At 41.3% G+C, this 26182-nt stretch overlaps 1 protein-coding gene across 1 annotated transcript in view; it reads right to left on the minus strand.

Moving 5' to 3' along the window:
* Window positions 1-3134: 3134 nt before the first annotated feature.
* NID1 (nidogen 1) overlaps window positions 3135-26182 on the minus strand; it is an 87525-nt gene continuing 64477 nt past the window's right edge. Inside the window, exons 16-20 of the mRNA XM_060243255.1 lie at window positions 18960-19131; window positions 12013-12170; window positions 9361-9484; window positions 7096-7208; window positions 3135-3678 (exon numbers count right to left, since the gene is read on the minus strand). Coding sequence (XP_060099238.1) covers window positions 3557-3678; window positions 7096-7208; window positions 9361-9484; window positions 12013-12170; window positions 18960-19131 — 689 coding nt within the window. The 3' untranslated portion in view covers window positions 3135-3556. The remainder of the gene's footprint in view (window positions 3679-7095; window positions 7209-9360; window positions 9485-12012; window positions 12171-18959; window positions 19132-26182) is intronic.

The raw sequence follows: 26182 nt of genomic DNA on the forward strand, positions 1-26182 counted from the left end.
AAGTGCAGCATCATGGCCTCATATTCTTCAGCTCTTCAAAGGAGGTCATGGAACAATACTTGAAGGTCTTAGGAAGGAACATAAGGAAGGGAGAGGGAGGAGAGTATGTGTGCACAATTGAAGGTGTATGGACAATATCAATCCTTTCTCCTCCTGTCCCGCAAAAAGCACTGCCCATCTGTCCTAAGCCCAGTAACTTGAGTGATTTCAGTTGTTCCTCCTCTCACAAACAAGCCTGTGTTATTTCAAGACCTATTTCATTGTTCTATCACAGGCTAACCCCGCACATTTGCTGCAATGCTTTGTTCAACAAGTTTTTAAAATGGGAGGAAAGTAGTATAATTGTCAGAAGATCCTAATTTATCTGTGTGAAGTACGCTAAAATAACTAATGCAAAAATTCTTACAAACACGTTTACCTGGGAGATTTGTAATTAGATCTCCAGATGTTTAATGTTAAAAAGCAATCATGGGTAATTTGGAATGGAGCTGTGTCATTGGAAAGTTTAATCCTTTCCCACATTGTACTTATCTTTTCAGATAAAATGGAAGAGAACAATGTAAACTGCTTTGGACAAAGGAAGGCTATAAATGAAGTAATTTTTATCTATTGGACCCAATAGCAAATCAGGGAGGTGATATTTCTATTTGGGGAACAAGGTGTGTGTGTGGGATGCGGGGAAGCTGTAATGTTAGAAAGGGGAGGGATCTTGTCATAGATTTCCTATACAGCATGTAATTTGGCCCTAAATACATGGGCAATTCCACATACCGTGCAGAATTTATAAAGAACCTGGGTATTTCCTCTTTGTTAATCTCCTTGAAAGGGCAGCTGCTGTGAGAGCCCTCTCAGCCCCACCCACCTCACAGGGTGTCTGTTGTGGGGGAGGAAGGTAAAGGAGATTGTGAGCCGCTCTGAGACTCTTCGGAGTGGATGGCGGGATATAAATCCAATATCTTCTTCTTCTTCTTCTTCTCTGTCAGTGCTCTTTAAAAGCTAAATCAGAGTTAGTAGTAAAAACAGGATTTGAATAAGTAGAATTATGATTTCACATCATCCCGACACTTAATCTCTCTCCTTGTCTCCTTTGAAATGTTCTCGGCATTTTTCTTGCTCATCCTACTGCCTAGAATAATGATGCATCTGTTTTATGTATTGGCATAAAGCAGCTGCATAAGATTATTTCCATGGAACTCCATATCTGTGACAAATTCTATACAGATATTAGCCAGATTTGAACCAAGCCGGATAACAAGATTCACATCCGAAGACTCATAGCCAGTGAGTAGTTCTTTATAGAAGTGATAGGACAGACACAATATATTGTATCACACACCTCTCATACTCATATATGAATGGAGTCTGAGTGCTGGATGTACAACGTGTGGCTTTCCCCCCAGCTGTCGGTGTTGAAAACTTGCTCAGAATATTTTTGTGCTGGTAATATCTCACATAAATATGGCTGTGATTGATAAAAGGAGCTGATTAGTATTAAGGAAGCATAGGATCAAGGATAAGGAGGTGTTCAAAAAGTGGGTATCACAGAGCTCTTTTTAATAAAACAATTAAGGCACTGCATTATATAGCAAGCAGAAGACACCGTTTTTACAAAAAAACCCAAAAAGAATTATTTTATTGGCAGTACTGTGTTAGCTGTACAGTGTGTAAACATCTGTGATGTCACCTGAAATTGAAGTCATTCTGCAGGAACAGTTATTAAAAGCACCCTTGGTTTGTTTCAGCACAGTTTCCGGTATCCACAGTTTAACACATGTATAATAAAGGCTAAGAATTAAATGCATGAAAGTTAGAAAAGTTATAAAAACATTAAAACATTTAATATAACATTTGATATTTTTATGATAAATACACAATTTAAAACATAACCACAGAGCTGAAGGCTCAGAATTGGCTCTGCTTAATAAGACTGTAACCTGGCTGGCTTCCAGAGTTTTAGTTATTCCATCACTGCACTAAGGATGGGTACTCAGGAAGAGCTGTATGATCACTATGCTTGATATGCTGACAATGTACCTCTTTACTAGAAAAGCAAGGCTAGTGTGATGCTTCTTAAAATTGCTTTAGCAGAAGAATTTGTGATTAGTGATCAGCTTTAACCTTCATCCTGCTTATACAGCATACTTTGCTGATTCCAGTGCATGTGCATTGTGTTTGGTAGCAACTCTAACAAAAACTGGGCCTTAGTTCACTAGTATATCCAGTAAGTTAATGGTGCAAAGACTTGTGCTTGGAAATTCTTTGGCTATCTGATGGACTGTTGAGTCTTTATGGCATATGTAAAAGGAAGGTACATCAAAATTACAGCAAACAGTGGAAAAACAGTATTCTAAACAGAGCCGCTCTACAAGCAAAGGCAATAAAAAGTATCAACGATTATTTGGCAAAATCTTTTTTTGAAAAAAAGACACTTTTAACGTTTTAATTTATATTGTTTTGTAAAAATCTAAAATGTAATAACAAACAAACAAATGATTCGGTGATCTTGGTGCTGTTCTATTGAAATCAGTAGGACTAGGCCCATATAATTAGCTAATGAATCATGCCCTTTGTTCCTCCCAAAAACTATCCCTAGAAAAAAAGTGGAAAGCTGAAAATGCCTATTTAAGTGGTATTAAGATTTCTGTCCAAAATCTTATAGCTATCTGTAAGGACAAGCCAACAGCTTTTAGTATCAAATGGTATCAGTCTTTTTCAGCAATGCATTTTGATAATAGCTCTTGCCAGCTTTTAAAAGTTAAAATAGGGAAGAGTAGTGGTTAACATTGTTAGGCCTTTGAAACAAGGACTCATAAAAGATGTGGTTCTCTTTGCTTCATGTACTGGTTATGGACAATGTTCCCTCTAAGCTGCAGAGTCTTGTGAGCAAAAATTCTACTTTGTAAACTGCTGGCATTAAAGTTGTGAGCTACTGCATAAATTGGTGTGTTCTGGGGTCATCCTTCCTGAGCTAAGACAAAAATCTGTGAGCTGGAGGCTAAAAATCTGTGAACTAGATCACATTAACTCAGCTTAGAGGGGACACTGGTTGTGGGGTGTTATTACATACAGCATCTTACTGAGATATCCAGCACCTTACCCCACTCTGTCCCTGGGTTTCTCTATCCAATGTTCAGATGAGCTTACTAGCCAGCTGCACTGATAGCAGGCTACAGGAAAATTATTTTGGAAGAGAACTGTTAAAACATTCTTACACACAAAGTGATTGTGAGTGTCTGAAGAGCCTGGATTCTCACACTTTTCACTACCCCAGACTATAGTTTGTACTACCATTTGATTAGAGATGGCTGTCTAATAAGCACAGCTAACAGCTGGTCACCAGACTCATGTTTTAAAATGGGGGGAGTGGGCTGCACAGATGTGCCAGCATTCCATTATGTAGCCACTGTTGTTCTAACTTGGGTGCTTTGTGGCTAGTCAGCCCCAGGTAGCACAGAGTTCTTGTATTTAGAATCTTTCCTTGCATGGGACTGGTCATTTAACTATTTATTTACAGTACATTGCCAAAGGTGGTTGGAAACATTCCAGGCTGTAGCTCTCAATTTCTTTCTATACAATCCACACCAATCGTGTTGTCCGGGCACCGGCAAGAACGGCCCCCTGGGGTAGCCAAGCATAGATGAGTGCAGCCTCCATTATTCACTGAGCAATAGTTATGTCCTACAGGAAGGAAAAATAAATATATAAAAGATAACAACAAAAACATGCATAAAAAGAAGGGAAAACGTTACATTAAAGATGCCAAAGTGTTAAGTTTTTGTTTAATGTTTACTGACTCCTAACAATCAGCAGTCTTAAACATACATCAGTCACTTGAAAAAAGGATTAGTACTGGGCAAACTTCCTCAGGATCTACTCACAAAGAGTCTAGTAAATCTAGGAGTGAAATTAGAGAGCTCATGGAAAACTTCTTTTCATTTGAGGGTTCTGAACTTGTTTGTGAGCCAACAAGCTACTGACTTGAACACACGATGGGGCTTCAGGTAAAACATCAGCTCCTTCATCTCCTTTCTGGAACCTTGATTTCTGTTTCAACAGCATCTAAAGTAGTGGGAATCACGGCAAATGTAGTCCCCCCCACACACACCCAGCATTTGACGAATGCAACACTGTGAGACCAGGGAGACTCCCCTTGCCTGCAACCATCATCAAATGCAGGTTGAGATGTAGAGGAGGGGCCATTCCTTTCTGGCTTGGATTACTTCTGAGCTAGGGAATGACTCCCAGGTGTTTATTACGCTTGCTCTCAGATTGAAGGTGAGCACTATGAGGCACCAAGATTCCCATTCCAAGCTTAGGAAATATCATCTTTGGGACCACCGCTAAGAATGAAGGTACAAGTCAACACTTTGCACCAAAACAAGGCTGAGAAATGTACAATCCTTTGGCTGCATTCCTCTCCCCATAGCAGGATTTCTCAACTGGAGTCCAAAAAGTCTTTCCCATGTGGCAACATTAGCCTTACTTTTGTTTGGCTGTTGGAGATGACATGACACCTAAACTGAACTGAGTTATCTGAAGGTTAAACCTCACATTTTGTTTTCTTCTGTGTTCATTTGAAAAGACCATAACTGTTAGAGAAAAATACAGGTACCTATACATTTTCCAGTGAGGGTAAAAGCAACATGGGACAACTCATCAGGGAAAGAAAGGGTTAAGAACTTCTCTCTGAAAAAGCAATCCCATTGACTGCATTTGGAGAAAAAAGTTTAAGACTTTATATAGAAGAAACGTAATGAATAATCGGACCCTGAACATGACAGTGAATATATAAATTAGCACATTGTGGCGGGGCCAGTTTATGGCACCAGAGGCCACTTATGACAATGGGAGAAATGCTTTCACTACAGTGACCTCCTGGTTTGGTCTGCCTGTCTCTTCCTCAGCTGGCCATCCTCTTTCCTCCCTGTTCTCTTCCATCTGTAATCCGAAGAGGCAGTCTGTGATGTCTTCAGCAACAACTGCGAGCATGAGGCAGCACTTGCCTTGCCTTAGACAACAGAGCCTTTCCAGTTATGGTTGGAGGGAAGAGGGGACAGGAATGGCCAGAGCAGGAGAATAATGGAAGGCTATGCTTTTAAATAAGTATTTGTTCCTAGCCTGCTTGAACCATTTCTATTCTTTCCTTCCTCCTGAAGGGACTTTGATCTCTTTGGCAAGGAAGCAATGTTTCAGCCTCATGTTCTTCATTGTTGCTGAAGACATCTGACATAGTGTATTCTTACTATAGCTGTTGGGAGGAGGAGGAGGCTTGACCCACCTGGGTCCAAAACAGGCTGCAGTCATGCCACAGCATATCTTAGAGCCAGCAAGAGTGGCACGGAGTGGCAGAAGGCCCATCCCCACACTCCAGGTGGCATGAGTAGAGATTTGTGCCTCCCACTCTCACCACCACTGGATACTCAAACAAGCTACATAGCACTTTGGATCCCATGTAGGAGGTATGGGCGGAAGTGTGCACCACTCATCTTGACACTATTAGGAGCCTAGAAGAACAGTACAGGAGGAGGAGCATGCTCTTCCCCTCTGGCCACTGGTAGATGGGATGTCAAAGCCCCTTGGGGCAGCAAAATATATTAAGTTGTCTGTGACAAGAATTTCCATGACTGATTGAACACAGCCAACTACTGTTAAAAATGATTTGCGTTTATAACAAAGGTTTACAGGATCATTACCTGATCAGAAAGTCAGAGGGAACTGACATTATAAGAGATGTGGGGCTGTCACTGTGAGGTGTTGAATTCTTCCCCTCTGTGAGCCACATAATTTTCCCAGTCAACAGATGGCATGGAGAGTGGAAATGCATTTAGTGATGTTAGGTGAGTGATATTACACATTACAGGACCTGGGAGGGGAACCTGACAGAGATCTCAGTTCTGGAGGCAACACCATAGTGTGCATTTCTGCTCTTTGCAGCACCAGGGCTGGAGCAAACTTTACTCAGCTGCTAACTTTATCAGGCCAGAAACAATAGAATAAGCAGCTGGGATTCTGTTCTTGAACACAGTAGGCTTATGAAAATTAAAAGCCCGCCCCCCCCCCCCCAGAACAGAAATACCATCGCTACAGTGTTTTTGAACTCCAAAGGGAACATCTGAGATACATCTATTTTTGTTTATTTAACAGAAAGCTCTGCACAGGGATCTGATGTGAATGATTTCAGGCAGCTTGCTCTCCCCCCCGCACTCCAAAATATTTTCTGTTTGGAAATTAACTGAAATGGCAAGATGGACACTGGGGTCTGTCAAGATATTTCTCAAATTCTGATTCCAGAATAAAGCTGGCTAGCTATCTAGGACAAATTAAATGTTTTTGTAGGTTTGACAGCCATCTTAATGCAAGGAGTATTTCAGTTTCCTCTGCTGAAATTCTAACATTATCATAGCAAGGAAACAACTGAAAAGGAGTAACAGGCAACAGTTTTTTGTGTCTTGTAATTATTCAGTCAAGAGATGGAATCTGTTCCTGGATCACCAGTTTGATTTGCACTGGCTTCCAGTTGTCATCCTGTGCAGAAAAGACTGAAAAACATTCTGGCAAGTTATCCAGCAGTATGGCTTACGGTAGCTTTTTGCAGCACTGAGTCAACAAAAAACAAATTGAACAGTTGTAACCAGCTCACTGAAGTCATCTCATGGATTCTGGATTGCTGCCAAACACTAACACTGAAAACTGCTTTATTTCATTGTACTTGCTATGGATAGGATCCAAAGTACTGCGAGCTCTGCTCTATCCATGGAATAAACTCTCCCTTTCTCACTGCAGCCTCTATCCCCCAAAACACTGTCCCCTGTGGACAAGAGTTTTCAGGAACAGTACTGGGTACAACATGGGCATCAGCAGTGGGAAGGGGTAATTAATGGTCAAAAATTTCCTTCTCTGTCAGAGAAAGTGACCTTCTGTTGGTAAAATACAAAGCTTGGATCCAGTCCTAAGTTTTGCCTTGCAATTGTCAGATATTCACTTCCCAGGCAAAACCCCATTTCCTAGATAACCAAAAGTAATTTGTTTGTTGTGCTGTTGTTACCCCACAAATAATCGTTCATTTAGAAATCTAGGACACAGTGTTTGAATTACCTTGTGGACACTGAGCAAAGGCTGTAGTTATTCCATAAAGACGACTGCGCTTGTGGGGCTGGAAGTCATCATTCTCTTTAGCGATCGTGCGATCTACTGCTACCACAGCATCTCTATAGCATGCAAAACAGCAAAACATAATTGTTGGGGAAGGAGAAAAGAGAAGACCAAAGCAACAAAACTAGGAGTAGAAAGATTTTTACAGATATTGAATCTTCCACAGAGTCTCAAACATTAGGAAAAAGAAGCCTGATAAAAAGAAGTGACTTTGACCAATGATGTTACTATCAGGTAGCAATTTTTGGTGGGAATAAGTAGTACAGGAGGAAATGCACTGATTGATAGATTTTGCATCTGTTCTAATGCTATATATGGGCTTGAATAAAGTATAATGACCTTACACCATGCCTACTCAGATGTAACAGCAAGCCTGGGTTTAGCAGTACACAAACCAACTTCCATTCTCCCATTGCAAATAAAATCCAGTAAAATCTTTATTATCCAGCAGTCATGGGAAATGGGAATTGCTAGTTAATTAAATGTGCTCAGGCTGATTGCTCTGTCTCACTCCCTACCCAGAGGAATCTGCAGTGACCAAACCCCACACCATTGGAAACATCTTGGTAACAGTCCTCATGCCTGGTAGGAGCCTTCCCTTCATCTCTGAGCTATGGAACTATCCTACTCAGCTGCCTAGCTCTCTAGCAATTGGTTCCCATCAGCCTGGGACAGGCTAATGGAGGAGCCAACAGTTCAGAGACCCCTGCAATGGAGGGAGTGAGGTGCAAGGGGGGGAAGCAGATGTGCTGCAAGGCTCCACGCTCCCTCTCCAGAGAAAGCAGGCATGTGATAGGAAGGAGGGAGGGTGAGAGGGGCCCAGAGTACTTGGCAACAAAAGGAGGTGGAGACCGACCTAGGCTGAGGGAAGCAAAGCAAAAAGCAGTTGGCTGCTTGCCTGCCACTGGTATCCCTTCTCTCAGTTCTCCCGCTTGACATAGCCACAGTGGCTCTTGGTCTCTCATTGACTGAAGTTTTTCCAGAGGAGTTCTTCAGGAAGCTGAGGTGAGAGTGTGAGGAGTGGGGCAGAAGTGGAGTGGAGTCCAGATGACAGCAATAAGGAGGAGGCAACTGCATACAGGCTGGTGGTGGGAGGACTCCACTTAATGGGGGGGGGAGGATTGGAAATAAGAGAACAGCGGAAAGAAGGAAGGAGATGAAGTAGCGCTGAAGAGACCCAGTGGCTGGTCTTTTGCTTCACTTCTCTTCTTTGCCTTGGAAAGAGAATGGGGATACTGGGAAAGATTTGGGTGGTGATGCTGCAGATTCAATAGAGGGCACCACCCCCAGTATCCCACTGCTGGCTATGGCCCTGGCTGGCACCCAAGGAAACCCTCAGCTGCAGCACAATGGCCAGAGGCATCATGCTTGCTGGATGGAGAGGCAAGGGTGGGCCATGCAGGTACCTGAAGATGCCGGATTATGGTGCCAGAGAGGGAGGAGTTTGCCTGCTGTTTAACTTGAGCATTCTGAATAATCAAGTGCCACATAACAATACTCTTTTAAAAAACTGTCTGTGTGACTCTCTTTCATTTTGAGAACTGTGGCTTATTTTAAGAGACAGATTAAAGTGTCTCATCTTGAAAATCTGATTTTAGAGTAAAAACTGAGCTAAAGGATTCTTTGGATCATTGCCAGTACTAGATTTAAAAATGGGATCACTGCAATCCACTAAGGGCCATCCAAGCATACATAAAAATATCCTGAGTTGAATAAAGAATTCTTGAGAGGCTTGAGAAATCCCCTGCTCCTGAATGAGGCTTCTATCCTTAGAGTAACATGGTTACAGCAGGCTGCTCCCGCACATGAGCACTGCAGCACTGAAGCCAATCCCTGACATCTGAAGTGTTTAATTGCAACTTGTATTTTTAAAACTACATGAATATGTCTAAATCCTATTCAGAACTATACTCAAAGAATTTTGCTCAACTGTATTTAGAGATCATTTTTATTATTAATATCTCCATATTGACTGGGAGGAAAGGCTTCAAACTGCAAGTTTCTGTACTATTCATCTGAACAAGTACTGCCTATAGGGAAGGCCATCACGTTTCGATATTCTTCCCCCAGTTAATAAAAACACTTTCTCCGAAAGTTTACTTTGAGTTGGAAACAGGGCAACTGCCAAAGCTAATTTCCATCAAGGGGGGGGGGGGGCGGAACTGGACACACCACTGGATATTTTTTTTTAAATACAGACTATTATACCTTCTCCAGTCTGTGTAAAATAAATTCTTCCCATAGCTTGTAATGCTGAAAGGATACTGGATTCCTTCAAGGACTTTTCGACGACCGAGTTGATTAGGGTTCATACACTCAACCCTTTTGGTGCCTGCGGGCAAAAGAACAATTTGGTCTTTGTATGTGACAACTAGTCCTTTTGTAGGAAAAAGGCACAATGACGCAAGAAAAAGGGAATTATGTATGGAATTACAGTTTTCTGTAAAGTGTGTATGACATACACCTCCAACTATGTTCACTTCACAAGAGACTAAACCAGGAAATAATCTTTATGAATAATGGTAACATTTGGGGGGCACTTTTGTCATCATCTCTATTGTTCTGGACACACAGTATAACTCTTGGGTTTGCCTCAGTCATGCCTTCTGCACAAGAGAGCCACTATGAAGAAGTTCTCTAATGCAAGGGCTGATTCTTAAAGAACAGAGCCACAGTGAGTTCATGAAAGGGATTTTTGCCGCCTTTTTCTTCTCACTATAGCTCTTGTAAAACTGCCAGATCTTTGATAACCACATAAGATGTTGCTGTAACTGGTAAAGGAAGTCTCCTTCAGCCTCAAAGAACATATTTTCCTTCAAGTATTGTTAGAAACACATTTAGGAGAGTTTAAGAAAATTGTTCTTTGTGAAAAAATAAACATTTTTTACAATAAAGCTGCAATGAAATTTTTTTACAAGAAAGGTGCAATGAATTTTTTTACAAGAAAGGTGCAATGAATTTTTTTTACAAGAAAGCTGCAATGCATCTGCTGCTCAGTCAGTTTGACATGTTCTGTTACACAGATTTAAATTTATGCATTTTAAAATCTGATGTAGTGCAGAAATTCATCCTAAAATAAGCCATGTCTAATATTGCATACTTGATTGAACCAGGTACCTCGGCACTTATGGACATTTATTGACATTTGGAAAATACAAGTTTCATTTACCCTAAATCAGGGCTCCTCAATGTGGTGTCCATGAGTACCTATGGCACTCATCTACATCTTTCCTGGTGTACACCAAGGGTTTTTAGGAAGTGGATGGGGCCAGGTAGGGCTTTTGCCTAGCAAAGGCTCTGAATGGCTGTGCAGATTTTTTTTTAAAAAATGTTGTCTTGGCAGCAGCTGCCACCACAGCACAAGGATTTGCACTGGGTGACTGAAGTTATGTTGTGCCAACCATTTTGTGGCTGGCTCTGCCTCCTATGGCAGCCATTTTTGGCAGTCATTTTGTTGTTGTGCCCACTGCACCATGTCAGAATTCTAGGTGTGCTCACAGGTTCCAAAAGTTTGGAGACCCCTGCCCTAATTGATGTCTTATTTGTTTTAATTGTTCCTCTGTATTAGGATGATCTTTTAATAGAAGCAAAAAAAATCCTAGTAATCTCAACAGAAGAATAAATATTTAATTCATATGACTTAAAATACTGATTGCAATCATCAAATAGTAGCCAGGCACAGTAGATGACTGCATTAGGTGCCAGTCATTAAAAACTTTTCAAGTTATGAAAGTAATACCAGAGAAAAATCATTATGGAAGGCTTATAATTCTCCTGTGATACACTGAAGGACATTTCTTTCACACTGTAAGACAACCCTTCTAGTGTCAAATAGTACTTAAGATTAATTTTTTCTATATGACATGGCACAGCAATCATGAAGAGACTTTCTATCTTATAAGGTATGTTTATGATTCTTAAATGAGCATTACCATGGCCAACCCTGACCTGGATAGCCCAGGCTAGCTGGATCTCAACAGAAGCTAAGCAGGGTTGGCCTTGGCTAGTATTTGGAAGGGTGACCTCCAAGGAATATCAGGGTTGTGATGCAAAGGCAGGCAATGGCAAACCACTTCTGAAACATCTCCTGCCTTAAAAGCAAGTCTGGCTCACCACCTAGTGATGCATAATGCTAAAAGAGCTAGAACTTCAGGTTGCCAGACAATCTTAGGACCTCCTGGCTATTCTACACACAATGCCATACCATGATGATGATGATGATGATGATGACAATGACCACAATCATGGCTAGTTTCTTGCAATTATTCAGAAATACTAAAAACAGGCTTGGGAAAATGAATATATTAAGGTAAAACTTATGATGACTGAAAGCTACAAGAGCCTCTTTTTTGTTTCTCTCTCTTTATGGCTTAACTAGACAAGATGCAAGAGATACGTGAATGGATTCTCAGTATCTTTAATTTCATTTGAAAGCTGCTATGCCTGCAGGTGGTGACAGTAAATAAAGAAAAACTGGATTTTGGTCATGGCACAGGGGCAAAAGGAGTAAATCCTTTCTCTTGTGCTATTTTCTGGGTAGAAATCTCCCTCCTCCTCGAGATATTCTTGGAACTGGTGGGTGGAACACTACCTTTTTCCTTACTGTCTTTCAATAGTGTGTGATGATAGTAGTGGTTTTTCTTGTCTTGGAAACAGAATATAGGAATAATTTAATCTCCATCCCCACCCCATTAATGTGCTAGAGCAGTGAGTTATTTGGGGCTGCAAAAAAGAAAGTGATACCTTTACCCAGAAAGGTGATACTGAAATAACAAATAACTTTCCTATCACTTTAAAAAAAAAAAAAAAAAACAGTAGTTCATACATTTAGTTCATTTTAAATTCCATATAGCCTGTTACCTGCATCTGCCCAGCATAACAATGAAGAATAAGTGTCAAATGTCAGTCCATTGGGTAGCCCCAAATCATCTTTAACAAGAATCCTTCTGTTGGTGCCATCCATGTATGAAGCTTCAATTTTCGGAGCCTCTCTGTTCCAGTCTGTCCAGTAAAGATTTCTGGGTATGCAAATGAAAAACAGTTAAAAGGAATACACCACTGCATACAAAAATATGTCAGGGGAAAACCCCTAATTAGCTGAAGAAAATAAATAAAAACCTCAGAGGTTAATTGAGCTGCTAGTAATTATTTTTAATGTTGCAATAAGCTTCCAGTTATTCTTTTAGAACATTTACATACATCATCTTTTTCCCGGAACAGTCAAGTCAGGTGATAACAATAGACATCATACAAAAACAAGAATCTACTAAATGCCTGAAACACACAATTAAAAAGAGATAATTAAAACAGTTCCCATTCAAGCTGCACAGCTAAGCAATTTTAAATAATTCTGTTGTACATAATTAGTACACCTGAAAATCTATTGGCAGTATATGGCCCTTGTTTGCTTTTTCATCCACTATTAAAATATTGTTTTTGCTTTGCTTCCTTAGTTAGATGCCAGTAAACAGCTGGGTTTTCTATTTTTTAAAAAAGAAAGACCAGCAATGTAATAATTACAAATTCCTGCCTGTACATAGACGTTTTCTAAAAACTCACCAATGTATATCTTGCCATTCTTCAAATTAAAACTCATGGTGAGTTACAAAACCATAAAAACAGTGCATAATTTTGAGTGCCCACTTGAGAGAGCAGAAGGGGTTTTAGTCAAACATCTGGCTGATAGAGATGATTTAAAGAGTTAGAAAACATGTGTGCATATGTTTTTAACCATCACTGGATGGCCTTTCCTCATCAGGTTGCAAGGGAGACTTAAGAACATACAGTATTCTTTCACATTCTGTTGCGGCAGTACAAAAATATATTAGATAAATAAAACCATCTGCCATCTTCATGGTGGTATGGTCACTATCTTGAAGTACACAGTGAGAGAAGATTTTGCAGTTTTTTGTATTTAAAAATTCTCCTTTAAGTAATCCTATTTTGCCCTACAGCAAACTCAGCTGCACCCACTTTACTTAGGCTTGCTTCCCAGAAATTCACACTGTGCTGCTTCCCACTGAATTTTCACCAATATGTTCCTCTGGATACAAACACTACTGCTAGACAGTGGCATTTATGAGAATAGTTTACTACTATTTATTATGTATTACTCATCTGATAACCAAAACAGACAGGATTGAACATTCTCCATAAACTAAAGCTGGGTGCAGATGTCCAATTTTATGCATGCTGGAAATTCCACTGATGTCTATGGGACTATTCACCACATTCTCACAATTAAATATTTAGGAACAATTTGTTAAACTAAGAGAATTGTAGCATGCAAAGGCTGTCATCACAGTTGCCTTGCTTACGTGAGTCTATGATTCACTATTATCTAAACAAGTATAATATTGGCTTCATTGAAAACATAATTGGTACATTTGGAATTTTTTTTGGAGGGGGGGAAGGAAGAAACACACACAGAAAAAAAGTCACAATATTTTTTTTAAAACAAGAAACCAATAAATAATGTGACCTGACTGAGTGCTGATTCATGTGACAAAATCCATATGGTAGACATGCAGGCTGTCAACAGATGTGTGCCTGAAGTTCTGTGGCTGTTTTGGGTCAGGAAAATGGATTTAACGCACTTCTTCCCATGTGCCAATCTGAATTGCGCGTCTGGAAACTGAATACTTGGAACTGTGTTCAAAAGTCCTTGTTGTGGCCATATGGATTCTGCACTTGTCGATCCACTCACAGCCAGCTCGTCCACTAGGCAAACAAGGCAGTTGCCTAGGGCACCAGGAGGGGGGGGCACCGAATTGGGCTTCCTCCCTCCCAGTGCCTAAGACAACCACTTAGTTTGCCTCTCCCACCCGACGCCAACCCCCTCCCTTCCACCGCGCTCTCCCCCCACAAGCTCGCTGCGACAATGCTGAGCCCTACCAGCTTTGAGGCAGCTGTGTGTTTTTTGAAGCCAGTGCTGGAGAAGCCTCCTCCCATGCTGGCTTTAAAAAACGAGCAGCTGCCTCCAAGCCAGTAGGGCCCAGCCTTGTTGCAATGAGCTTCCAGGAGAGTGGGGTGTAATGGGGCATGGCGGAGGGAGGGATGCAGCGGCGAGAGGGGGGCACCAGGCAGGGAGCCTGCCTCGGTCGCCATGCACCCTAGGGCCAGATCTGGATCCACTTTGATTGTCATATCTGGAGGTAAGAATGAATTTTGAACAGACAGACTCATGACCTTGGAGGGATAGTGTGTATGTTGTTGGTGTAGGAATTCTGCACTCTGTGAAGTTATCTGAAGCAGTCAGATGCTTTATTTAGTCTTGCTTTTTTCTTGTGGTGCCTTGTTATCAGGATTATGCAGCTTAAAGTACAGGTTTTTAATGTAAGAAGAAGATGATATTGGATTTATATCCCGCCCTATGCTCTGAATCTCAGAGCGGTCACAATCTCCTTTACCTTCCCCCCCCCCATACACAACAGACACCCTGTGAGGTAGGTGGGGTTGAGAGAACTCTTACAGAGTCTCAGAGCAGTCACAATCTCCTTTACCTTCCCCCCCACACACAACAAACACCCTGTGAGGTAGGTGGAGCTGAGAGAACTCTTTCAAGGACAACTCCTACAAGAGCTATGGCTGGCCCAAGGCTATTCCAGCAGGTGCAAATGGAGGAGTGGGGAATCAAACCCGGTTCTCTCAGATAAGAGTCTGCGCACTTAACCACTACACCAAACAGGCTCTCAAGAAGGAATAAGATCTGTAACAAGGAATTGGACTTGATGGCTGAACATTTCAGACCTAAGAAACTAGAGCTATGGTCCAGAGGGCAGAACATATCCATGTGTACCTATTTTGCTCCAAAGTGAAACAGCCTCCTTCAGACTGCATTTACCTTCTGGAGCCTCTGATGACAATGTTCCAGGTCAGGTAGTGGGACTGAGTCAGTACTTGCCTACAGAGTCACAGTGTCATGAGCCCTGACGAGGGGGAGCTGGAAGGGTTAACAGACCTGGAAGAATTGCCAAGCAGCTCCTCAGCTGAACAACCAGCAGTTGGCCCATCAATCACTCTCTCCACATTCCAGGCACCAGTGCCGGTTGTTGACAATCAATCTCCCCCAAGCTGTCCCCCTCCCATCTCAAGAGTTTGAAGCAGGCTCCAGAAAGAACTTTCAGAGCGAAGACATGAGGCATGCCAATGCTTCAGATCTCTCAGTCCTGAGTTCTAGCAGAGTCACTGCCACCCAGGGAGCAGGCTGATTGAGGCTCCCATATAACTCCCACCCAGGACCTGGTAACTTCATGGAAGCAACAAGTTGATTCTCCGACTTGCATCTACGCTCCTTCCTGATTCCAGACCCTGACCTATTTGAATTCCTTGGCACCCTGAACCTTTGGCTTTTGGACACTGACTTCTGATTTCGGTTTGCGATTTTGCTTTGGTGACTTGGCCCCCTGCTTGACTTTCTGGACTTTGACCTTGGACTGGCTTTGGACTCCCACCTGCCTGTGCCCTGAGAACGTGACACACAGCAAGCTGATGGTGGCAATTTAAAAGTAGTCTTCCCACTCACTGTCACCCTCTTAGCCCCAATTATGCTGACAGGGCAATTAAGGGATAGGTCTGGCCTGAAGGCCTCCTTGAGGAGATATGCTGGGCTTCCTACCAGGACACTCCAGGGGAGGCTGGCAGGGTTGAACTAGCTTAGCTAGGTAAAAGTAACAAATGAAGCCTTATCTGGCTACTCTTTTGGTGTATTGTCTCAGAACACAGACTAGCTGGCCAGGATGTGGGTGTTTGTGAGGAACAGTAAGGGCGTTTTCGCACTGACCTTAATCAGCAGCGACGCCCCTCTTCACCGCGCAGGATCGGCGCGGATTTTGCACTAATTGCCGCGGAGCACCTGGAAGAGCCGGAAAGTCCTGTGGCTTTTGCGGTGCAAATGGAAACTGGTTTTTGGCGGTTTCCGTTTGCGCCGCAAAAGCCGCGGGACTTTCCGGCTCTTCCGGGTGCTCCGCGGCAATTAGTGCGAAATCCGCGCCGATCCTACGCGGTGAAGAGGGGCGTCGCTGCTGAGTAAGGTCAGTGCGAAAACGCCCTAAGTTGCTCAAAGTGAAAATAGGCTGAATAGCCTTAACAATGCCACTACCACGACTGGAAAGACAGGGTTGATGTCAAGCCTTCCAGCTGCTATCCCCTTTGTAGGTGGCTTCTTTGTTGATGCTGGGGTTTGTTTTTTGTTTAAGTGCATGTATTTGTCCTTTGTTTTGCAGATACTGCCTCACTCTCTCTACCAGTATCACCCTGTGAGTTCAGGTGGGCTGTTGACCCCTTGACTTCTGAGGCAGGCTTTGAACTGAAGAACTGGATGAGGATTTAGGAACTATTAGAGATAAGATCTGGGGCATTCTGCATGCAATCCAGATACTCAGCTAGTAAGCCACAGCTCTTTCTCAGGATACCTTTTTAAAAGTGCTGCTTGTATGTATCAGTTATCATGTAGGATATTTATCATTTATTGTTATTTAAAATTATTAACTGCCTAGAGTATTTTGGAGAAAAGGGGGAATAAATTTATAAAATTAATAAACAGAAATTGAGCACATTTATATTTCATTGAATTGCACCTTTATTATAACAGTGTCTTTTTGTGAATGCTGGATTCTGACAGAATCAATATGGTGAGTGTATGTGGCTGCATCTGGGCCTGCACCAAGCTCTGAGGACTGAGGAAGAAAAGAAGGAGCACAAGGATGTCTACAAAATCCTTCTCTCCTGGGCACACCTCTGAGGGAGGAGCCTGAGAAAAGTAGCAAGGCCTATGACAGAACTATGAAATTTACTTTCATGCCTGACCCATAGATGATTTAAAACACAGTCTGGAAATTTGGTGAAAAGAATTAAAAGGCAACTTAAGAACATAAGACCATAAGAGAAGCCATGTTGGATCAGGCCAATGGCCCATCCAGTCCAACACTCTGTGTCACACAGTGGCCAAAAAAAATTATATATACACACACACACATATATATACACACTGTGGCTAATAGCCACTGATGGACCTCTGCTCCATATTTTTATCTAACCCCCTCTTGAAGCTGTCTTTGCTTGTAGCCGCAACCACCTCCTGTGGCAGTGAATTCCACATGTTAATCACCCTTTGGGTGAAGAAGTACTTCCTTTTATCCATTTTAACCCGACTGCTCAGCAATTTCATTGAATGCCCACGGGTTCTTGTATTGTGAGAAAGGGAGAAAAGTACTTCTTTCTCTACTTTCTCCATCCCATGCATTATCTTGTAAACCTCTATCATGTCACCCCACAGTCAACGTTTCTCCATACTAAAGAGCCCCAAGCGTTTTAACCTTTCTTCATAGGGAAAGTGTTCCAACCCTTTAATCATTCTAGTTGCCCTTTTCTGGACTTTTTCCAATGCTATAATATCCTTTTTGAGGTGCGGTGACCAGAATTGCACACAGTATTCCAAATGAGACTGCACCATCGATTTATACAGGGGCATTATGATACTGGCTGATTTGTTTTCAATTCCCTTCCTAATAATTTCCAGCATGGTGTTGGCCTTTTTTTATTGCAATTGCACACTGTCTTGACATTTTCAGTGAGTTATTTACCACGACCCCAAGATCTCTCTCTTGGTTAGTCTCTGCCAGTTCACACCCCATCAACTTGTATTTGTAGCTGGGATTCTTGGCCCCAATGTGCATTACTTTGCACTTGGCCACATTGAACCTCATCTGCCACATTGACGCCCACTCACCCAGCCTCAACAGATCTGTTTGGAGTGCTTCAGAATCCTCTCTGGTTCTCACCACCCTGAACAATTTAGTGTCATGTGCAAACTTGGCCACTTCATTGCTCACTCCCAACTCCAAATCATTTATGAACAAGTTAAAGAGCATGGGACCCAGTACTGAGCCCTGCGGCACCCCACTGCTTACCGTCCTCCACTGCGAAGACTGCCCATTTATACTCTCTGCTTCCTATTAATTAGCCAACTTCTGCTAGTGTGTGTACACTATTTTCCTATGAATACAGATCTCTCAAACCAAGGGCTTTTCCATATTCTCTTTTTACTCACTGGTAAATTCCGGTTTCTTTTTGAAGGGGGAGGGTGTTCTTCTATTCTGCACATGCTTTGCTCCCTCTAGTGGTCAATTTGATATCTCATAGGTTTATTTCCAGCATATCTCCCTGCAGATTTTCAGCATATCTCCCTTTAAACTGCAGGGTTTTATGCTGGAAATATATTTGCATTCTGCATCATATCAAATCGACCACTAGAGTGAGCAAAATACATGCGGAATGGGGGGGGGGGGCGGACCCAAAGAAACAAGTACTTACCAGTGAGTAAAATGAGAATGTGGAAAAGCCCTTGGTTTGAGAGATCTGTATTCATAAGATAATAGTGTACACACACTAGCAGAAGTTGGCTAATTAATAGGAAGCAGAGAGTCTTCACACCAACGCTGCAGGTGCCCCTTGAACTGAAAGGAGCTTAAGAAGCAGCTTTGTATTCTCTCTCTCTCTCTCTCTCTGGACCATGGCCTAAACTTTCCATTATAACTCCAATATTCTTTAACCTGAAAGAAGTGTGACCACAGACACTAAAGAATCCTCTGAATGCGCATACTGTAATTATCAAATTAATATTTTATCAATTTTTTTTAAAGTTCTGGAAAACTAAAATAATCTGTTTTGACAACCAGCATAGTCTGCAGTGACAAGCATATGAAAAGATTCACCAGCATGTGAAAAGATTCTGATAAAAGGCATTAAAATCAAATGACTTATGAGCAAGCATTTTCTGAAGTTAAGAGAGCATGAGGTTTACCTACCCTCTCATAGGATCTGCTACAATGGCTCTGGGGTTCACAAGGCCAGTGTCAAACAGCACTCGGCGCTGGCTGCCATCTAGTTTTGCAACTTCTATTCTATCCAGTTGAGAATCTGTCCAAAATATTGTGCGTCCAAGATGATCAAGAGCTAATCCTTCAGGACTTTCGAGATCTGGAGGGAGGGGGGGAGAGAGAAAAGCAATGCATAGCCTGAAATATTCATCTGAAACATTTCAACCATTGTTATTATTTCTGGGAATAAATTCACCAGCAAAACAACTGTAATTAATAAACCCCTGTTAAGGTTTTAGGACTGTGCACTTTACCTATGAATGCAATCAAGCCAATTAACATTGAAAAGTGTATGTCAGCCTACTATGCTTTTTACTGGTGCCTGCATTTCTTTTTTGCAGTTGAGTTTTTTAATCACTAGGGGGTTCTCCTGGATTTGCAAGAGCCCATATTCTATCCCTGGCTGGCATACTAGTACAGATTATACATTATGAGGGGTCACTATTGACTAACAGGTATAAGGATATTTCATCATATATGTAATACAGAAAAATGAAGAGGAAATTGTGAGTATGTTATTATTAGAAGGAACTAAATATATGTTTCTCTGCTGAAGCTGGTATCAGTGTTTGGATTTTATTGAAATTATGGTTTTATTACTGTTATCATATTATTATGTTGTTAGCTGCTCCAAGCCCTATTTTGAGGGAGGGGTGGGATAAAAATATAATGAAACAAACAAATAATATAATAACCTAAATAGGGAAGTGTGTGGGCTTTAATCTGTGCAGAGGGAGGGGAAGCTGTACTACATTACGTGAAAGGCATTCAGTACAGAGGTACAGTGTTCCTTAATTCTATCAGGGAAGTCTGACTGCTCAGTGATAAACAAACAGTACTCTTTACAAGTTCATAAACTCTTTTTTTATAATGTCAATTACAGATTTTCAGCTATGGATCTGCTGACTAAGCAGGGGCTAATGCTGTGCCTTACTATTCCTCTGCTATAAAAAAGAGCAATGTCTTCAAACTGGTATAACCATAACACAGCATAGACCTACATTTGTATACATTTAATATGCCTTGTAGTTTGTGATTTGTTTCATTTTTATTATCTGAAGCCATCAGTCTGCATGCACTTTTTGTTCCCATTTTTGGCTTGCAGCTCATATGGATTGTGCTGACCTCCACTACTGTCTGTCATGCCATTTCACTAAGCTGCTGCCTTTAAGCCTACCTGCTCATGTACATGAAATTTTGGTTCTCCTAAGAGTGACCTGAAAAAATATGAGCAAACTTAGGTCACTAAAGTTCTGTTTACAGTATGAAATAAATATACAGTAGACACCTGGATTTGCTTGATATACTTGTGACAAACCCAACAGGAAGAATGGATTTCAAAGACAAGATAAAATGCCATTACATAAAACTAAAGTTAAAAAAAGTAAATCACCTTAAAAATAAACATTATACAAATATTTGACTTAGAACTGTCTAAAGTATTCCTATTATTTGAGAAGAGAATATATCTTTTCTTATCAATGACCATTGGTTAAATACACAGATTTGTGAAAACTTATTTTTGACAAGTAAGGTTGAAATTTCAGAAGCAACAAAGCTGATCTTAGTTAACAGGAGGAGATTTGGAGTGGAGAGTCATCTTGCAGAACAGATTTAAGTTTGGAACAATTCTGAGAACTGTATGTGCATGGTTTTTCTTGGACAGTAACCAGGTCTAAAAGCAACAGGAAATAGCAGATAATGACCTACTATCCTGGCCCTGGGGGCTGCTCTGCTCAAACACAGAGAGGAACAAATACTCAAAAGTAAACCATATAGGTTCAAATCCATGTTATGTTTTTTTCTCCTTAGGAAAAAAAGTTCAAATGCAGTCAGAACAGAGCTGTTTCTATTTAAAAGGACACATTGTTCAAAACAGAAGCCAAGATTGTGAATACAACTCCATTTCAATTGAATGTTACATTACTTTTGACCTAATCATTTTTTGAACAGTCATGGTAACCTTTCATGAACATGTAAAAGTTTGGCACTATATTCCATTTATTATTATTTTTTACTCTAAGGGAGAGAGAAGATATTTTTCCCACAGTGATGATTTCTAAGTATAGAGCTTTCCTTCAAATCATAGTCTATGGCTGCAGGATCATTTTGAAGCAGATTAACTGGGCCAATAAGGGATGTGATCAGCTCTGCCCATAGTCATTAAGTCTGCTTCCTATGCTTCATACAAAAATTCTATGTGCCATCTCATGCAGAACTTCAAACTGTTGTAAAATTTCAGCATAATACAAAATCCTGGGCATGGAGCAGGTGCCATAGGGAGATGGACACTTAATAGTTCAAACCATCCATATACAAAGTCACAGTTTTGCAAAAGAACTGCACAAAGGATGGGGAATGGAAGTGAATGCCAAAAAACTCTTTCCAACCATGCTCCAGATTGTAGAACATACATTTCTGTTCATTACGGTATGAGGAATTGCTCTTTTTACCACTGGAGTTTTGAAAGCAGCCTTATTTTCAAATGCTTACAAATACTTATGACTAGATTTCAAATGCTTAAGGAAATGACAATAACCCACTGTTTGGTTATCTTCCATGTCTAAGCTGTCAGTCAGTAGATTTAAAATAGCTCTATGGCCTAGTGCAAATTTCTTACCAGATTGGTTGAAAATCAGCCAGAGAAAAACTAGGCCACATTAGGACGCTGTGGAGTTCATACATAAAGACTACAATGAAATACATATTGTGAACATCCCTTTCCCTAGCTCAACATTATTCTTCTGCAGTTTCATTGCAGTTATTGGTGTTACTGGAAGACCATCTGGAAGGAATTGGAAGCTTGGAACTGGTAAGAGACAGGCTTATAAAGACATGTATGACTGATCCAATTTATGCAGTTTTCCCTGTAGAGTAGCCTTTGCAGCTGTGAAACTTGGGAAGCTCATATATTTAACAGACAACACAGCTGGAAAGAAACAGATAAGAGCTGGAGGGGGCTACATGACAAAGCAATGCCTTGCAGAATAATCCAGCTATGAACCCTGAGAGCATTAATTTAAAGAACTTAAATCATCAGCACAAGAACAACGTATAAGCTGAAGCAATGAGATACATTTTAGTGGCTAGGAACAAAAATTTAATTTAGAAAATTTAAAGTTTAGCCCTAGTTAGATATGGAAAAATATAACTATCTGGTTTAATCCATGAGGTTTATGCATTCTTGTATTTTTGCCATTTATAGCCTTTTTCTGATTTTAAGTTGTAATGTTTGTAATAACTTATGGTTAACTAAAGAAAACTAAAGAGTTTCCAGCTAAACATTAGGAGAACTTCCTGACAGTGGTTCCTTAGTGGAAAAGGCTTTCTCAGGAGGTGGTGGAGTCTCCTTCTTTGGAGGAGGCTTTTAAACAGAGGCTAGTTGGTCATCTGACAGCAATGCTGATTCTGTGAATTAGGCAGATCATGAGGAGGGCAGGAAGGGTTGCATCAGTGTTTAGTTTTTGTGCCCCTTTCTTACATGCCCAGGGAAATGCTGATTGACCCTTGGGGTCAGTCAGCAATTTTTCTTCAGGCCATTTTGGTAAGGAATTCTGGAGGTTTTTGCCATCTTTTGGGCATGGAGCAGGGGTCACTGGGGATGCATGTATTGGGAGAAGCTGGGAAAGCATTTGTGAGTCTCCTCCATTGTGCAGAGGGTTGGACTAGATGACCCTGGAGGTAGTTTCCAATTCTATGATTCTATTACTGTAGCTTCTGTGCAGACACCACTGGGACTGTGCATATGCAGGCCAGCCATGGAAAAGATGTCCAAAGCTTTCTAGCAGATTGGAGTGCCTTTCTGCCCTCTGGCACTTTCCTGCAAAATGATTACATGACCAGGAGGAGGAAAGGCACTACTCCCGCAGTTCTCTTATTGCTGCCATGAAGAGAGAATCTCTACTGCTGTTCTCTGTTTTTTTCCCCCAACTCATTATTGAGGCTGAGACTTTCTCCTTTGAAAAGTTTTTTTCTTGGTCATCAATGGTAATTCTAGAGAGGAATAAACTACATTTAAGGCTGAAAAGTTTCTGGCTTTCCACGCTGTAATTATGACTCAAAAGGGGCTTTCTTATGATTGTGCTGACTGGGGCTTTAAAACTGTGCTAATGCATGCCCGTCTGTGTGCCTTGGGAACACACAACAAAGCTGCCTGCTCTTTCTGTCACCAATTTGTGCTGAAGGTATGATTTGATTCCCATACCAAACCTTTAATGGCATAATAGATTCAGATAAAAATACACAGAATATAAAAATTTAAACATTGGAGATAAAATCAAAATAAAACCGAGCTTACAGATACATTCAAACATGGTCAGAATTAAATTTAAGGATGTCAGCCAGAAATTTTGCCACAGCCTCACTAACCACCCCCTCAGTATCACTCAATAAATAATAACAGGGTGGCAGAATAGACAAATCTGGAGAAAAAGAAAGCTTGCCAAATAAATCTTTACGGAGGTTATGGTAAAAAGAACAATCAAGCAATATATGCTGGATTGAGTCAGGGGTATTCGCTCCACAGGAGCAAAGTCTGTCGGCTAAAGGGACTCGCTGATATCTCCCTTGTAAAACTTTGGAGGGAAACGCGTTTAGTCTGGCCAACATAAATGCCCTGCGATGACTTGGAGTGGTTAGGTCTGATAGATAATTGGGCATTTTGCCACAAAAAGCATAAAGACCTAAGGAAGCTGGGGAGCAAGTATAAGGGAGAGTTGGCCGTAATTTCGTTTCCTCCAATTCCCACAGTCTCAGTTTAATACATCTGAAGATATATGACTCTTCAGAGGTAGAAAAATCATCTACCTCTAACCCCAATTGATTGAGTTTAGACAGAAGCAGTGCTGTCCAGGACGAAATATATGGGTCTCTTTTCATACAATCAAGAAGGCTGTTGGGATCTGTTCTAAAATGAATTTTGAGCCAGAATTTAAACACTGCAATCCAGGCTTTTGTCTCCACCAAAGACTGACCCACTTCAGAGCAGAGAGCAAAGTAGGACACACATTTTGGCAAACCAAGAATTTGTCTAAAGAATGAGGCTTGAATGCCCTCCACTTTCCTGGTAAAAGCTGAGATCCATATAGGGATACCATAGAGGATTTGGGCAAGCGTTTTGGCTTTGAATACTTTAATAGCTGCTGGAACTAATTGGTTGCCCCTTGCAAAGAAAAACTGTTTAATTTGAGCAGCTGAACACTTAGCCAAGTTGATGGTGTTGTTACGATGTGAAACCCAGCTTAACTTGTGGTTAAAAGTGATCCCCAAGTATTTAAAATTTTTTGTTTGCTCGATTGTTGAATTGCCAATAAACCATCTCTGTGGGCCCCAGCAATTTGAAAAGACAACTACTTTAGATTTGGCATAATTGATAGAGAGTGAATTACAATTACAGTAGTCATAAAAGGCGTTCAAATACCTTTGCAGGCCCACTCTTGTACAAGAGAGGATGGTAGTGTCATCGGCATAAAGTAATAAGGGGACCGCTCGGCCTGCAAGTTTAGGCGGATGACCATTGATAGGGGTCAAAAATTGTGCCAGGTCAGTTAAAAATAAATTAAAAAGATGTGGGGCCAGCACACAACCTTGTTTTACCCCCTTTAACACTGGGATTTTACTAGTCAAGTCACCGCTAGAAGAAAATTTCACTTGGCAAAAGGTATTAGAATGAAGTTTCCTCAAGAGAAACAGCAAACGAGGGTCCATTCCCAGGTAACCTAGCTTGATCCATAGTTGGGCTCTATCTATTGAATCAAAAGCACCCTTCAAATCGATGAAGGCAGCATATAATTTTTTTGACCCGGTATGCATATATTTTTCAGCAAGGAAGGCCAGAGTGCAGCAGTGATCCATAGCAGATTTGCCTTTGGAGAAGCCAATCTGTTCAGGACCTATGATGTTGCCTAGGCGCATCCAGTCAGTTAATCGGAGTTCTAAATGTTTTGCATACAATTTGCCCACTATAGATAATAAACTAATGGGGCGGAAGTTTTCTGGTAACTCCAACCCCCCCTTTTTGTATATTGGGATAATTATAGAGTCAAGCCAAGAGTCAGGGATGGAGCCATGCAGATCGATAAAAGAGAACAATTTTGCAAGGGGCAAGAGCCACCAATCGGCAAACTTTGTGAATACCTCAGCGGGAAGGCCATCAGGGCCAGGTGCTTTACCCGCTTTTAAATCCTTCAATAACTCACTGATTTCCTCTAGAGTTACTGGAGGCCAGACTGGCATATCAGTAACTGAGGGGTTTGCTAAGATGGGAGGGGATACACATGGGGCAGCAAAAATGTTAGAGAAGTAATCAACCCATGTTTGCTCAGAGATATTTGGGTCAGTAACAGAATTGTTTTTTAGATTACCTGAAATGATTCTCCAGAAGGCCTTATTATCGTTAGATTTTATCGAGTGGTAAAGTTGGTCCCATTTATTCTGAAAGAAAGCTTTCTTTTTGGATGTAGTAAGCTCCAGGTAGGCTGTCTTGTAAGCAATGTAGGCCTTAATTTTTGATTGGTCTTTGGAGTGACAAGCCTCTTTAAAATGAGCTCTCAGTTCTTGTTTCCAAGCTAAACAATCTGTATCGAACCAGCTGGAGAAACTAGACCTAGACAAGATCACCGGTTTAGCTTTGGCACTACAATAATCAATTAATAATGAAAATCCTGATTTGATTCAAAGGATCTCTTTTTCAACAGTTCTGGTTGTCTGCTAGTCTGAATAAAGGCACCCTGGCAAGGTGTGATCTGACAGAGCCTAGGATTCGCCAGCTGTTTCTATAGCTTTGGTTGCAGCCAGCTGGCTGAAGGAATCCCTCCGTCTGCACTTGGTTCTGAAGTCAAATACCTGGAGGTATGGGTTAGTATAGCATCTGATTCCACAAGGACTTTCCCATAAGGCTTTGGTGGCATGCCAGCCTGAATTAAGGCACCCCTACCCTTCCCAGTTGCCTCAGTTCTGAAGTGAGAAATCTGGATGTTTGACCTCTTTTAAAAGGTTTGGCTGTGCACCTGCCTGACTGAAGGAATCCCTCCACCTCTTTGGTTGCCCTCCCTTCTGCAAGATCCCTGGAGGTGTGGGTTAATGAGCCTTGCAATTCCCAGTGGCTCTTGGTGAAAGCATGACTCACACCACTGGGAAGTGCTTTGGTTCCA

The sequence above is a fragment of the Heteronotia binoei genome, chromosome 1 (assembly GCF_032191835.1).
Source record: "Heteronotia binoei isolate CCM8104 ecotype False Entrance Well chromosome 1, APGP_CSIRO_Hbin_v1, whole genome shotgun sequence".
Classification (NCBI taxonomy): Eukaryota; Metazoa; Chordata; class Lepidosauria; order Squamata; family Gekkonidae; genus Heteronotia; species Heteronotia binoei.